The following is a 13372-nucleotide window of genomic DNA, read 5'->3' as shown; positions in this document are numbered from 1 at the left end:
CGAGCACGAATGGTGGAGCGAAGTAAATCAGAGATGCACAAGGGGCCAAAACTGGAGGAAGGTGGAGTGTTAGGAAGGTTGCGAGTGTTTACAAAGACAGGTTCATGAAGGATTGGGCCCTGTTCCTCTCTTGTGTTGCCTTTGAAGTACAGATGGTTCTTGTTTCCCGGCGATCTGACTTGTTCTGAACACAATGGCTTCAGTATAACTTGTGGGAAATTACACTTATTTGAGCGTCCCAGAAAACTGCCCGCTCCACCTTTTTAATCATTGATTGTGCATGCTGACGACATGAAACTGTTTCCTAATTTAGCCGAATGATTGCAAAAAAGGCAATTCCCACCCCCAAAACAATGAAGAGCTCAGAAATAGCACGGTTAGAGTGTCATTTATTCCAGTTTTATAACTTAATTTGACCATTTTGTTCGCCTACCCCATTGTCACAGGTGCTAATCCTCTGGGATTGTCCTGTAGTGTCCAGGAAATTATGGATTAATTTCTTTGCACACTGCAGCAAGAAACACTTGAGACAAATAATACTGGCATTCAAAATAATTGTACTTTTTATTTCATTTTCTTTATAACAAAATAAAAGGTGTAAAAATGTTATTTTGATGGGGGAGGAAATGCTCTTTGTCTGAACAGAGCTTTGGGAGATGGAGGGTGAGTGAGTAACTCTTCAGGAATCTGCCTGATCAGAGTTGCCAACCGCTACTCCTGGCTCTGATCTGGTTCATCAGCCAGATTCTCAGAGTTAATCTCCCTGTCGTTCTCCTCGCAGGTTTCTTGCAGCTTTCTAAAGTTAACAGTCAGCCGCTCGCGAGCCTCCTGGTATTTCAGCTGCAGGTCCCTCAGTAATTGCACAGCTTCCTCGTAATCCTTCTTGCTGACGCCCTTGCCCCGCAAAACGTGAGCTGCGTGGAATGAGAAAAATGAAAATTCCACAGTCAGTAACAGCAGAGTTCACCATCAGTCGTGTTATTTTTCAGATTATAGGGTCCAGGTCGGGACACCACATCTTAGGAATGATGTCAAGGTTTTAGAGAGGGTGCAGAGGAGATTTGCAACAATGGTCCCAGGGATGAGGGACTTTAGTGATCTGGCGAGACTGGAGTAGGTGGAGCTGTTCTCCTTGGAGCAGAGGGGGTTAAGAGGAGATTTTGTGGAGATGTTCAAAACCATGAGTGGTTTCAATAACGTAAGTAAAAATCTTGGGAGAACAAAACTTGAACTTTGCAAAAAAGAGATGAGTTGCAGAAGCTTTTTGAAACTAATAAAGATTATTATTAGAAAACAATAATAACACTCCAAAAAACTAAATAATCAAGGGACAAAAGGGGGTTCAGAAATAAATACAATCATGATGATTGGAGAAAGAGTACTGGGAAACTAATGGGGCTGAAGGCCAATAAATCCCCTGGACCTGATGGGTTGCATTCCAGGATTTTTAAAGATGATGTGGAGATGCCGGCGTTGGACTGGGGTGAGCACAGTAAGAAGTCTTACAACACCAGGTTAAAGTCCAACAGGTTTGTTTCGATGTCACTAGCTTTCGGAGCGCTGCTCCTTCCTCAGGTGAATGAAGAGGTCTGTTCCAGAAACACATATATAGACAGATTCAAAGATGCCAGACAATGCTTGGAATGCGAGCATTAGCAGGTGATTAAATCTTTACAGATCCAGAGATGGGGTAACCCCAGGTTAAAGAGGTGTGAATTGTGTCAAGCCAGGACAGTTGGTAGGATTTTGCAGGCCAGATGGTGGGGGATGAATGTAATGCGACATGAATCCCAGGTCCCGGTTGAGATTTTAAAGGAAATAGCTACAGAGATCGTGGATGAACCTGTAGTAATCTTCCAAGAATCCTTAAATTCTGGAAAAGTCCCAGAAGATTGGAAAACTGCCAAAGTAAGCCCTTATTCAAAAAGAGTGGGAGACAAAAATAAGTAACTATAGGCCAGTTAGCTTAACATCTATCATTGAGAAAATGTTAAGAGTCCATTATAATAATTTAATAATCTTTGTTGTCACAAGTAGGCTTACATTAACACTGCAATGAAGTTACTATTCGATTACACAGAGGGAGAATTCAGAATGTCCAATTCACCTAACGGCACGTCTTTCGGGACTTGTGGGAGGAAGCCGGAGGAAACTCACGCAGACATGGGGAGAACGTGTAGACTCCGCACAGTGACCCAAGCCTAGGACCCTGGAGCTGTGAAGCAACAGTGGTAACCACTGTGCTACCTTGCGTAATAGCAGAGCCTTTAAAAATACATAATATAATCAAACAGAGTCAGCATGGCTTCATGAAGGGGAAATCATGTCTGATTTATTAGAATTCTTTGAGGTGATAATGAGCAGGAACGATAAAGAAGAACCAGGAGATTGTAATATACTTGGATTTCCAAAGAATACGGTACCGCAAAGTTTGATAAGGTACCACACAAAAGGCTACATAATAAGGTATAAGCCTCCGGTGTTGTACATTAGCATGGGTAGAGGATTGGCTATCTAAGCACGTCTTTCGGGACTTGTGAAGGGTAGGTCTTACATCACAAACCTTATTGAGTTCTTTGAGAAGGTGACCAAACAGGTGGATGAGGGTAAAGCAGTTGATGTGGTGTATATGGATTTCAGTAAAGCATTTGATAAGGTTCCCCACGGTAGGCTACTGCAGAAAATACGGAGGCATGGGATTCAGGGTGATTTAGCAGTTTGGATCAGAAATTGGCTAGCTGGAAGAAGACAAAGGGTGGTGGTTGATGGGAAATGTTCAGCCTGGTGTCCAGTTACTAGTGGTGTACCACAAGGATCTGTTTTGGGGCCACTGCTGTTTGTCATTTTTATAAATGACCTGGAGGAGAATGTAGATGGATGGGTGAGTAAATTTGCAGATGACACTAAAGTCGGTGGAGTTGTGGACAGTGCGGAAGGATGTTGCAGAGGGACATAGATAAGCTGCAGCGCTGGGCTGAGAAGTGGCAAATGGAGTTTAATGCAGAAAAGTGTGAGGTGATTCATTTTGGAATGAATAACAGGAAGGCAGAGTACTGGGCTAATGGTAAGATTCTTGGTAGTGTGGATGAGCAGAGAGATCTCTGTGTCCATGTACATAGATCCCTGAAAGTTGCCACCCAGGTTGAGAGGGTTGTTAAGAAGGCGTACGGTGTGTTAGCTTTTATTGGTAGAGGGATTGAGTTTCGGAGCCATGAGGTCATGTTGCAGCTGTACAAAACTCTGGTGCGGCCGCATTTGGAGTATTGTGTGCAATTCTGGTCGCCGCATTATAGGAAGGATGTGGAAGCATTGGAAAGGGTGCAGAGATTTACCAGAATGGTGCCTGGCGTGGAGGGAAGATCTTATGAGAGAAGGCTGAGGGACTTGAGGCTTTTTTCGTTAGAGAGAAGAAGGATAAGAGGTGACTTAATTGAGGCATACAAGATGATCAGAGGATTAGATAGGGTGGACAATGAGAGCCTTTTTCCTCAGATGGTGATGTCTAGCACGAGGGGACATAGCTCTAAATTGAGGGGAGATAGATATAGGATATAGATATAGTCAGAGGTAGGTTCTTTACTCAGAGAGTAGTAAGGGCGTGGAATGCCCTGCCTGCAACAGTAGTGGACTCGCCAACACTAAGGGCATTCAAATGGTCATTGGATAGACATATGGACAAAAAGGGAAAAGTGTAGATGGGCTTTAGAGTGGTTTCACAGGTCGGCGCAACATCGAGGGCCGAAGGGCCTGTACTGCGCTGTAATGTTCTAATAGAAGACAGTTGGAATAAAAGGGGCATTTTCAGGGTGGCGACCTGTAACTAGTGGAGTGCCACAGGGATCAGTGCTGGGGCCACAATTATCTACAATATATATTAATGATTTGGATGAGGGAAATAAATGTACTATTACAAAATGTGCAGATGTCACAAAAATAGGTGGGAAGGCAAATGGTGGGGATGACACAAAGTTTACAGAGAAATATAGACAGGTTAGGTGAGTGGGCAAAAGTTGGCAGATGGAATATAATGTAGTGAAGTTATGCACTTTAGTAGGAAGAATAAAGGAGCTGAATATTTTTTAAATGGAGAGAGACTGCAGAAAGCTGCAGCACAGAGGGATCGGGGGGTCCTCGTGCATAAATCACAAAATGCTAGCCCGCAGGTTCAGCAGTTCATAAGGAAGGCAAATTGAATGTTGGCCTTTATTTCAAAGAGAATGGAGTTTAAAAATAAGTAAGTCTTGCTGAACCTATACACGGCACTAGACCACAGGAATATTGTGAACAGTTTTGATCCCTTACAGAGTCAGAGTTTTACAGCAAAAAAAGAGGGACTTTGGCCCATTGTGTTTGTGCTGGCCATCAAATATTGATCTGTTCTAATCCCATTAGCAGTGGGTCCATAACTATGGCATTTCAAATGCTTCTTAAATGTTGTGAGGGTTCCCGCCTCCACCCCCCTTTCAGGCAGCTTCCAGATTCCCACCACCCTCTGGGTAAAAAGGTTTTTCCTCACATCCCCTCTAAACCTCCTGCCCCTTGACATTAATCTCTGGCCCCTGGTTATTGACCCCTCTACTCGGGGGGCATAGATTTAAGTTAAGGGGCAGGAAAAAAAGTTCCTCCTGTCGATCCTAACTATGACCCTCAGAATTTTGTGCACTCCAATCAGGTGCCTTCTCTATACTGAGGAAAGATATACTGGCATTGGAGGCAGTCTCTGGACTGAAGGTTCACAAGGTTGATCCGGATTTGGAGGGATTTTCTTATGAGGTGAGGTTGAGTAGGTTGGGCCTGTGCTCATTGGAGTTGAGAAGAATGAGACGTGACCTGACTGAAACAAATAGTATTCTCAGGGGGTTTGACAGGGGAGATGTATTGGAGTCGGGACAGCGAAGGTTCACGAGGTTGGACCCTGGGGTGAAGGGGGGTCATAGATTCATAGGTTTCATAGAATTTACAGTGCAGAAGGAGGCCATTCGGCCCATTGAGTGTTCATCGGCTCTTTGAAAGAGCACCCTACCCAAGCCCACACCTCCCCCCTATTCCCATAACCTAGCAACCCCACCCAACACCAAGGGCAATTTTGGACACTAAGGGCAATTTATCATGGCCAATCCACCTAACCCGCACATCTTTGGACTATGTGAGGAAACCGGAGCACCCGGAGGAAACCCACGCAGACACGGGGAGGACGTGCAGACTCCGCACAGGCAGTGACCCAAGCCGGGAATCGAACCTGCGACCCTGGAGCTGTGAAGCAACTGTGCTAACCACCATGCTACCGTGCTGTCCTATGGTAAGAGGCTGAGTAAATGGGGTTTAGATTCTCTGGAGTTTAGAAGAATGATGATGATCTGATTGGAACATTCCGGATTCCGAGGGGGGTTTGACAGGGGACGGAGGCTGAGAGATTGTTCCCGCTGGTCGGGGAGTCTAAAACACGGGGTCACAGTCTCAGGATTAGGGGCCGATCATTTAGGACCGAGATGGGGAGAAATTTCCTCACTCCGAGGGTTGTGAATCTTTAGAATTCTCTACCTGGAGCTTTATGGATCCATCGTTCAATATATTTCAGGCTGGGGCAGACAGAGGGCTGGATTCTCCAATTCTGGGACTATGTCCCCACGCCGGTGTGAGAACGGAAAACAGCCACCGATTCCCCGTGTTGCTGGGGGCTAGCAGGACGGCGCATGGAGCACCCGGCTCTAGCTGCCGATACGCCCCGGAGAATTTCCGGGTCCGTGGCTGCGCATGCGCACGGCGGCGGCATGCAGCGCCGCGCCGTACAACATGGCGGACACAGCCCGCAGACCCGGCTCGCAAAATAGTCCGCCCCCCTTTGGCCAGCTCATGCACCCAGACCGCCCCACCACAGTGCCCCCAGCCCCGAATAATGTCCCCCCCTGCCTGTGGATCGTCCCTCCCCTGACTGTGGCGGTGCTGGACTGAGTCCGCAGCCGCCACGTTGCGTTCCCGCGGATGAGAGCACACGTGTCCCGCACCGTCAGGAACTCGGCCGGTCGGGGGCGGAGCATCGGGGGAGTGATGAGGTCGTTAATAGGCGGCACAGCGTCCTCCGAGAGTACATTGCTTTGGAGGGGGCGGAGCATCGCGAAAACGGCGCCACCTCCAATTTTGTCGGGAATTTGGATTTTCCGACCGTTCGCCGAATGTGATTTCGGCAACTGGATAATCCAGCCCAGGGTCTCAGGGAATTAAAGGTTTTGAGGAGTGGAGAGGAACATGGAGATGAAACCCAAGATCAGCTACGATCATATTGAATGGACTGACAGGCTCGAGGAATTGGATGGCCTATCCATGTTTCTCGTGTTCTCCTCTATAGTGGGCGGGAGATGGGGGTAATAAATTGGGGGAAATGTCCCAGCAACATTTGATTTGATTGTCTTGAGGTGCAGCTGAGCACTGATTGGCCATTAGGGATGTTTTAGGAAGTGTTGATTGGTGGATGATGGTAATAGAAAGTCCACAAGGTCAATCTCAAGCGTGAAGATAACCAAGTGATGGCGCAAGTCTAGGAAAATGTGGGAAACTTCAGTCTTGAGAGGATATAAAGATGGGGGTGGATTATACACAAAATGGAAACGTCCATCACTCTGCTGACTGGTGCCTTGTAGGTGGGTGGATTGAAATTGAATGCTGATCAAATACCTAATGGAATAATGGTCTTAGCTCTCTGCTCCCTCATATTCTTCAGAATGGCTTCCATTTGATCAGCTTTGCTTTTGTGAGACGTGAATTCTGCCAATGACCGAGGCTGCACAAGAGAAAACTGAATGAGAATATTGCACAAATAAGCACAGAATTATCTTTCTCTCATATACGCTTCCGTTTGACCCTCAGTAAGATTGGGATCCAAATGTGGGAACTCTCTGATCTATATCACGCCACCTACACAAACTGACCAACTGGGTGAGTTAAAGGGGAACTTGGGATTCACACTCCAATGCCTTGCTGTGGGAGTGCTGCCTGGTCTGAGAAATGTCTGCCTGCTCTGATAGATGGTAAAGAATTCCAAAGCCCAGTTCAACAATAGCAGATGTGGTTGTGCTAGTGGCCTGGCTGACAGTCTTCTCTTAACATTACTAAGAAACAAAACAAGTTAATTGGCCATTCAAATAAGTTATATTACAGGATCTTGCTGTGTGAACAATGGCTGCTACTCTCATCTACATAGCACTGAGTACACTGCACTATGAAGTTAGCTTTAGTTGTCACCTCCAAATCATAAGGTAGTTGGTTCAAGTCCCAACCCAAACTTTTGAGTCCCATAATCTAGGCTGCCACTCCAGTGTAATACCGAGGGAGTACTGCACTGTCAAAAGTGCCGTTCTTTGAATGAGACGTTAAACTAAGGTCCCATCTTTTCTCTCAGGTGGATATTAAAAGATCCCATGGCACTCTTCAAAGATGAGCTGGGGAGTTCTCCCCGGTGTCCTGGGACTAATCTTTACCCTTCAACCAACATCACATAAACAGATTATTGGGCTATTATCTCATTGCTGTTTGTGGGATCTTACCATGCAAAGATTGGTTGCCATGTTTCCTACATTACGAGTGGCTACAATTCAGGAGTCGCTTCATTGGCTGGCAAGTGTTTTGGGATGACCCGAGGTGGTGAAAGGCGCTACAGTCTTTATTTCAAAAGATAATTTATTGGCTATTAAACACTCTAGAATATGATGAGTGATGTGATAAGATGGTACCATAGAAAGGATACCTTCCTTTCCTTGGAAATGTAGGGTTCCTGCTCAACGTTGACTCTGGCAAAGGGATCTGGGTACAGCTGCAGTTTCCGAAGCGAACGTTCCAACTGTTGGACATTCTGCTGAATTCCTGGAGGGAAAAAGACCAAACCAAAAGCAGAAGGTTCTGAGTGACTGAAACGTGCAGATTGGTGACAGCTGCAGATACGAAAGACACACAGGTAAATACAGGTGAGCTGTACAAACTCACTTGGTTAAAGCTGTTCTGAACAGTCCCACTGCCCCCAATCCCCACCCTCCCCATCACAACATCAATTTGTTTAAATGATTCCAGGGTTTATGTCCAGGAGTTTATCCCATGAGGCTTCATGTTATGAGTTGGTCAATGGTTACAGTTTGGTTTGTTTAAGAAAATAAGAACGAAAGAAACAAGAACCGGAGCAGGTGGTCCAGGCCATGGAACCTTCTCCACAATACAATAAGCAGCACGGTAGCACAAGTGGATAGCACTGTGGCTTCACAGCGCCAGGGTCCCAGGTTCGATTCCCCGCTGGGTCACTGTCTATGTGGAGTCTGCACGTTCTGCTGGCCTGCCTTGGTCTGCAATATGGGTTTGGTAAATAGCGGTACCAGTGGTCAGTGATGTCCAGGGATGGACAGAGGGGTTGGCTGGAGCAATATGGGTTTGGTAAACAGCGGTACCAGTGGTCAGTGATGTCCAGGGATGGACAGAGGGGGTGGCTGGAGCAATATGGGTTTGGTAAATAGCGGTACCAGTGGTCAGTGATGTCCAGAGGGGGTGGCTGGAGCAATATGGGTTTGGTAAATAGCGGTACCAGTGGTCAGTGATGTCCAGAGGGGGTGGCTGGAGCAATATGGGTTTGGTAAATAGCGGTACCAGTGGTCAGTGATGTCCAGAGGGGGTGGCTGGAGCAATATGGGTTTGGTAAATAGCGGTACCAGTGGTCAGTGATGCCTAGGGTTGGACAGAGGGGGTTGGCTGGAGCAATATGGGTTTGGTAAATAGCGGTACCAGTGGTCAGTGATGTCCAGAGGGGGTGGCTGGAGCAATATGGGTTTGGTAAATAACGGTACCAGTGGTCAGTGATATCCATGGATGGACAGAGGGGGTGGCTGGAGCAATATGGGTTTGGTAAATAGCGGTACCAGTGGTCAGTGATGTCCAGGGATGCCCCGTCTGGTGGGAATTATTCCTGGAGGTTACAGCCTCTCAACTTCAATACTCTTCAATACTCCAATAACAGTAAGAAGTCTTACACCAGATTAAAGTCCAACCGGGTTAAAGTTCTCACCTGAGGAAGGAGCAGCGCTCCGAAAGCTAGTGATTCGAAACAAAAGCTGTTGGACTTTAACCTGGTGTTGTAAGACTTCTTACTGTGCTCACCCCAGTCCAACGCCGACATCTCCACATCATACTCCGATAAAGCAGCCTTTTCCCCTTTCCTCCAACAGTTCTACAGCAAATACAGTGAAAAGTACTTTTGTTAATGATCCAGTGTTCTTTTCTAAAACATTCTCTTGTTGCAGTATCCTGGAGATTAATCCTCAAATTCTGGAGACTGGAAGAGTTGGCAGCCCAGCAGATGTTCATAATATAAAACCAGTTGTTTACGGCACAAATAACTGGCACTCTCTGAGAAGATTGGGCTGTATGTAAGGGGATGGGAAGTGGGTGTCGCAGTTGGCAATAGAATCTCTTACCCATTGGTTCCACAAACTCACGGTCAGTCTTTGCATCCAGCAGTTCCTCATAGCCTCTATATTTCTCAGGAAGATTTGTTGTTACCACGGATGGATCTATCTGCCTTTCCTTCAGGCTTTCCACATCTTCTCCATTTAGTGTTACATCATCAACCTTTGGTAAAAATTGGAAGCAATGTATATTAGAATATACAAGACGATACACCATCACTCTGTAAATTCACCTCTGCGTAGGGCAATCCCCCCATTCCCCCACTCTACCACTGTAACGTGAAAATTAATTTCCTTCAGGTGCCCAAGCAGTTTCCCTTTTGGAAACCATGCATTGTCTTTATTTCCACCAACGACATACAACAACTTCCAGCTCATTACCACTCGCTGTATAAAAAAGTTCCCCCAAAGTCCCCATGTGCCTCCTGCCCAAAATCTTAAATCTGCGTCTTCCGAGGGCGGCACGCTGGTGCAGTAGTTAGCACTGGTGCCGATCCCAGCCCCGGGTCACTGTCCGTGTGGAGTTTGCACATTCTCCCTGAGTCTGCATGGGTCTCACCCCACAACCCAAAGATGTGCAGAGTAGGTGTATTGGCCACGCTAAATTGCCCTTAATTGGGGGGGAAAAAACCCTGTGTCTCCGAGTCCTTATACCAACAATTCTTCTTTGTCTACTCTATCAAATTTGTCTTAATCTTGTACATTTCTGTGTGAGAGGGGGAGGGGGGGTGAGGGGAGGGGGTGAGAGGGGGAGGGTGTGTGTGAGGGGGAGGGTGTGTGTGAGGGGGAGGGGGTGTGAGAGGGGGAGGGTGTGTGAGAGGGGGAGGGGGGGTGAGAGGGGAGGGTGTGTGTGAGGGGGAGGGTGTGTGAGAGGGGGAGGGTGTGTGAGAGGGGGAGGGTGTGTGTGAGGGGGAGGGTGTGTGAGAGGGGGAGGGGGGGTGAGAGGGGAGGGTGTGTGTGAGGGGGAGGGTGTGTGTGAGGGGGAGGGGGTGTGAGAGGGGGAGGGTGTGTGAGAGGGGGAGGGGGTGTGAGAGGGGGAGGGGGTGTGAGAGGGGAGGGGGGGTGTGAGGGGGAGGGGGTGTGAGAGGGGGAGGGTGTGTGAGAGGGGGAGGGTGTGTGAGGGGGGAGGGGGTGTGAGAGGGGGAGGGGGGTGTGAGGGGGAGGGTGTGTGTGAGGGGGAGGGGGTGTGTGAGGGGGAGGGGGTGTGTGAGGGGGAGGGGGTGTGAGAGGGGGAGGGGGTGTGAGAGGGGGAGGGTGTGTGAGAGGGGGAGGGGGGGTGTGAGGGGGAGGGTGTGTGAGAGGGGGAGGGGGGGTGAGAGGGGGAGGGTGTGTGAGAGGGGGAGGGGGGTCTAAGGGGGAGGGGGTGTGAGAGGGGGAGGGTGTGTGAGAGGGGGAGGGGGGGTGAGAGGGGAGGGTGTGTGTGAGGGGGAGGGGGTGTGAGAGGGGGAGGGTGTGTGAGAGGGGGAGGGGGGAGAGAGGGGGAGGGGGTGTGAGAGGGGGAGGGTGTGTGAGAGGGGGAGGGGGGTGTGAGAGGGGGAGGGGTGTGAGAGGGGGAGGGTGTGTGAGAGGGGGAGGGTGTGTGAGAGGGGGAGGGGGGTGAGAGGGGGAGGGTGTGGGGGAGGGGGGTGTGAGGGGAGGGTGTGTGAGAGGGGGAGGGGGTGTGAGAGGGGGAGGGGGTGTGAGAGGGGGAGGGTGTGTGTGAGGGGGAGGGGGGTGTGAGAGGGGGAGGGTGTGTGAGAGGGGGAGGGTGTGTGAGAGGGGGAGGGGGGGAGAGAGGGGGAGGGGGGGAGAGAGGGGGAGGGGTGTGAGAGGGGGAGGGTGTGTGAGAGGGGGAGGGGGGGAGAGAGGGGGAGGGTGTGAGAGGGGGAGAGGTGTGAGAGGGGGAGGGGTGTGAGAGGGGGAGGGCGTGTGAGAGGGGGAGGGGGGTGTGAGGGGAGGGGGTGTGAGAGGGGAGGCTGTGTGAGAGGGGGAGGGGGTGTGAGAGGGGGAGGGTGTGTGAGAGGGGGGAGGGGGTGTGAGAGGGGGAGGGTGTGTGAGGGGGGGAGGGGTGTGAGAGGGGGAGGGTGTGTGAGAGGGGGGAGGGGGTGTGAGAGGGGGAGGGGGTGTGAGGGGGAGGGGGTGTGAGAGGGGGAGGGGCTGTGAGAGGGGGAGGGAGTGTAGGGGAAGGGCGTGTGAGAGGGGGTGTGGGAGGGGGAGGGGGTGTGAGGGGGGAGTGGTGTGAGAGTGGGAGGGGGTGTGAGAGGGGGAGGGGTGTGAGAGGGGGAGTGGTGTGAGAGGGGGAGGGGGTGAGAGGGGGAGTGGTGTGAGAGGGGGAGGGGTGTGAGAGTGGGAGGGTGTGTGTGAGGGGAGGGGGTATGAGGGGGAGGGGGGGTGAGGGGGAGGGGGTGTGAGAGGGGAGGGGGTGTGAGAGGGGGAGGGATGTGAGAGGGGGAGGGGGGGTGAGGGGAGGGTGTGTGTGAGGGGGAGGGGTGTGAGAGGGGGAGGGTGTGTGAGAGGGGGAGGGGTGTGAGAGGGGGAGGGTGTGTGAGGGGGAGGGGGGTGTGAGGGGAGGGGTGTGAGAGGGGGAGGGGTGTGAGAGGGGGAGGGTGTGTGAGACGGGGAGGGTGTGTGAGAGGGGGAGGGTGTGTGAGAGGGGGAGGGCGGTGTGAGGGGAGGGGGTGTGAGAGGGGGAGGGTGTGTGAGAGGGGGAGGGGTGTGGAGGGGGGAGGGGGTGTGAGAGGGGGAGGGTGTGTGAGAGGGGGAGGGGTGTGAGAGGGGGAGGGTGTGTGAGAGGGGGAGGGGGTGTGAGAGGGGGAGGGTGTGTGAGAGGGGGAGGGGGGGAGAGAGGTGGAGGGGTGTGAGAGGGGAGGGGTGTGTGAGAGGGGGAGGAGGGTGTGGGGGGGAGGGGGTGTGAGGGGGGGTGTGAGAGGGGAGGGGTGTGAGAGGGGGAGGGGGTGTGAGAGGGGGAGGGGTGTGAGAGGGGGAGGGGGTGTGAGGGGGGAGGGGGTGTGAGAGGGGGAGGGTGTGTGAGAGTGGGAGGGGGGTGTGAGGGGAGGGGGTGTAAGGGGAGGGGGTTGAGAGGGGGAGGGGGTGTGAGAGGGGGAGGGGCTGCGAGAGGGGGAGGGGGGTGTAGGGGAAGGGCGTGTGAGAGGGGGTGTGGGAGGGGGAGGGGGTGTGAGAGGGGGGAGTGGTGTGAGAGGGGGAGGGTGTGTGAGGGGGGAGTGGTGTGAGAGTGGGAGGGGGTGTGAGAGGGGGAGGGGTGTGAGAGGGGGAGGGGGGTGAGAGGGGGAGTGGTGTGAGAGGGGGAGGGGTGTGAGAGTGGGAGGGTGTGTGAGAGGGGGAGGGGGGTGTGAGGGGAGGGGTATGAGAGGGGGAGGGGTGTGAGGGGGAGGGGGGTGTGAGAGGGGGAGGGGGTGAGGGGGAGGGGGTGTGAGAGGGGGAGGGGGTGTGAGAGGGGGAGGGGGTGTGAGAGGTGGAGGGGTGTGAGAGGGGGAGGGGGTGTGAGAGGGGGAGGGATGTGAGAGGGGCAGGGGGGGTGAGGGGGAGGGGGTGTGAGAGGGGGAGGGGTGTGAGGGGGAGGGGTGTGAGAGGGGAGGGGGTGAGAGGGGGAGGGGGTGTGAGAGGGGTGTGAGAGGGGGAGGGGGGTGTGAGGGGAGGGGGTGTGAGGGGGGTGTGAGGGGAGGGGGTGTGAGGGGAGGGGGTGTGAGAGGGGGAGGGGGTGTGAGAGGGGGAGGGGGGTGTGAGAGGGGGAGGGGGGTGTGAGAGGGGGAGGGGGGTGTGAGAGGGGGAGGGGGTGTGAGAGGGAGAGGGGTGTGTGAGAGGGAGAGGGGTGTGTGAGAGGGGGAGGGGGGTGTGAGGGGAGGGGATGTGAGAGGGGAGGGGGTGCGAGAGGGGGAGGGGGGTGTAGGGGAAGGGCGTGTGAGAGGGGGAGGGGGTGTGAGAGTGGTAGGGGG

The 13372-nt window shown here is 52.3% G+C and overlaps 1 protein-coding gene across 3 annotated transcripts in view; it reads right to left on the bottom strand.

Annotated features, from left to right (window-relative positions):
- Nucleotides 1-545: 545 nt before the first annotated feature.
- Nucleotides 546-13372, bottom strand: part of xrra1 (X-ray radiation resistance associated 1) — a 136557-nt gene continuing 123730 nt past the window's right edge. For all 3 annotated transcript variants that reach the window (XM_072477493.1, XM_072477494.1, XM_072477495.1), the window contains 4 exons: nucleotides 9450-9603; nucleotides 7742-7857; nucleotides 6673-6778; nucleotides 546-914 (listed from right to left, as the gene is read on the bottom strand). In XM_072477493.1, coding sequence (XP_072333594.1) covers nucleotides 712-914; nucleotides 6673-6778; nucleotides 7742-7857; nucleotides 9450-9603 — 579 coding nt within the window. In that variant the 3' untranslated portion in view covers nucleotides 546-711. The remainder of the gene's footprint in view (nucleotides 915-6672; nucleotides 6779-7741; nucleotides 7858-9449; nucleotides 9604-13372) is intronic.

The sequence above is a fragment of the Scyliorhinus torazame genome, chromosome 15 (genome assembly GCF_047496885.1).
Source record: "Scyliorhinus torazame isolate Kashiwa2021f chromosome 15, sScyTor2.1, whole genome shotgun sequence".
Classification (NCBI taxonomy): domain Eukaryota; kingdom Metazoa; phylum Chordata; class Chondrichthyes; order Carcharhiniformes; family Scyliorhinidae; genus Scyliorhinus; species Scyliorhinus torazame.
The sequence above is the reverse complement of the archived record's forward strand: the minus strand, read 5'-3'. Positions and strand labels throughout refer to the sequence as shown.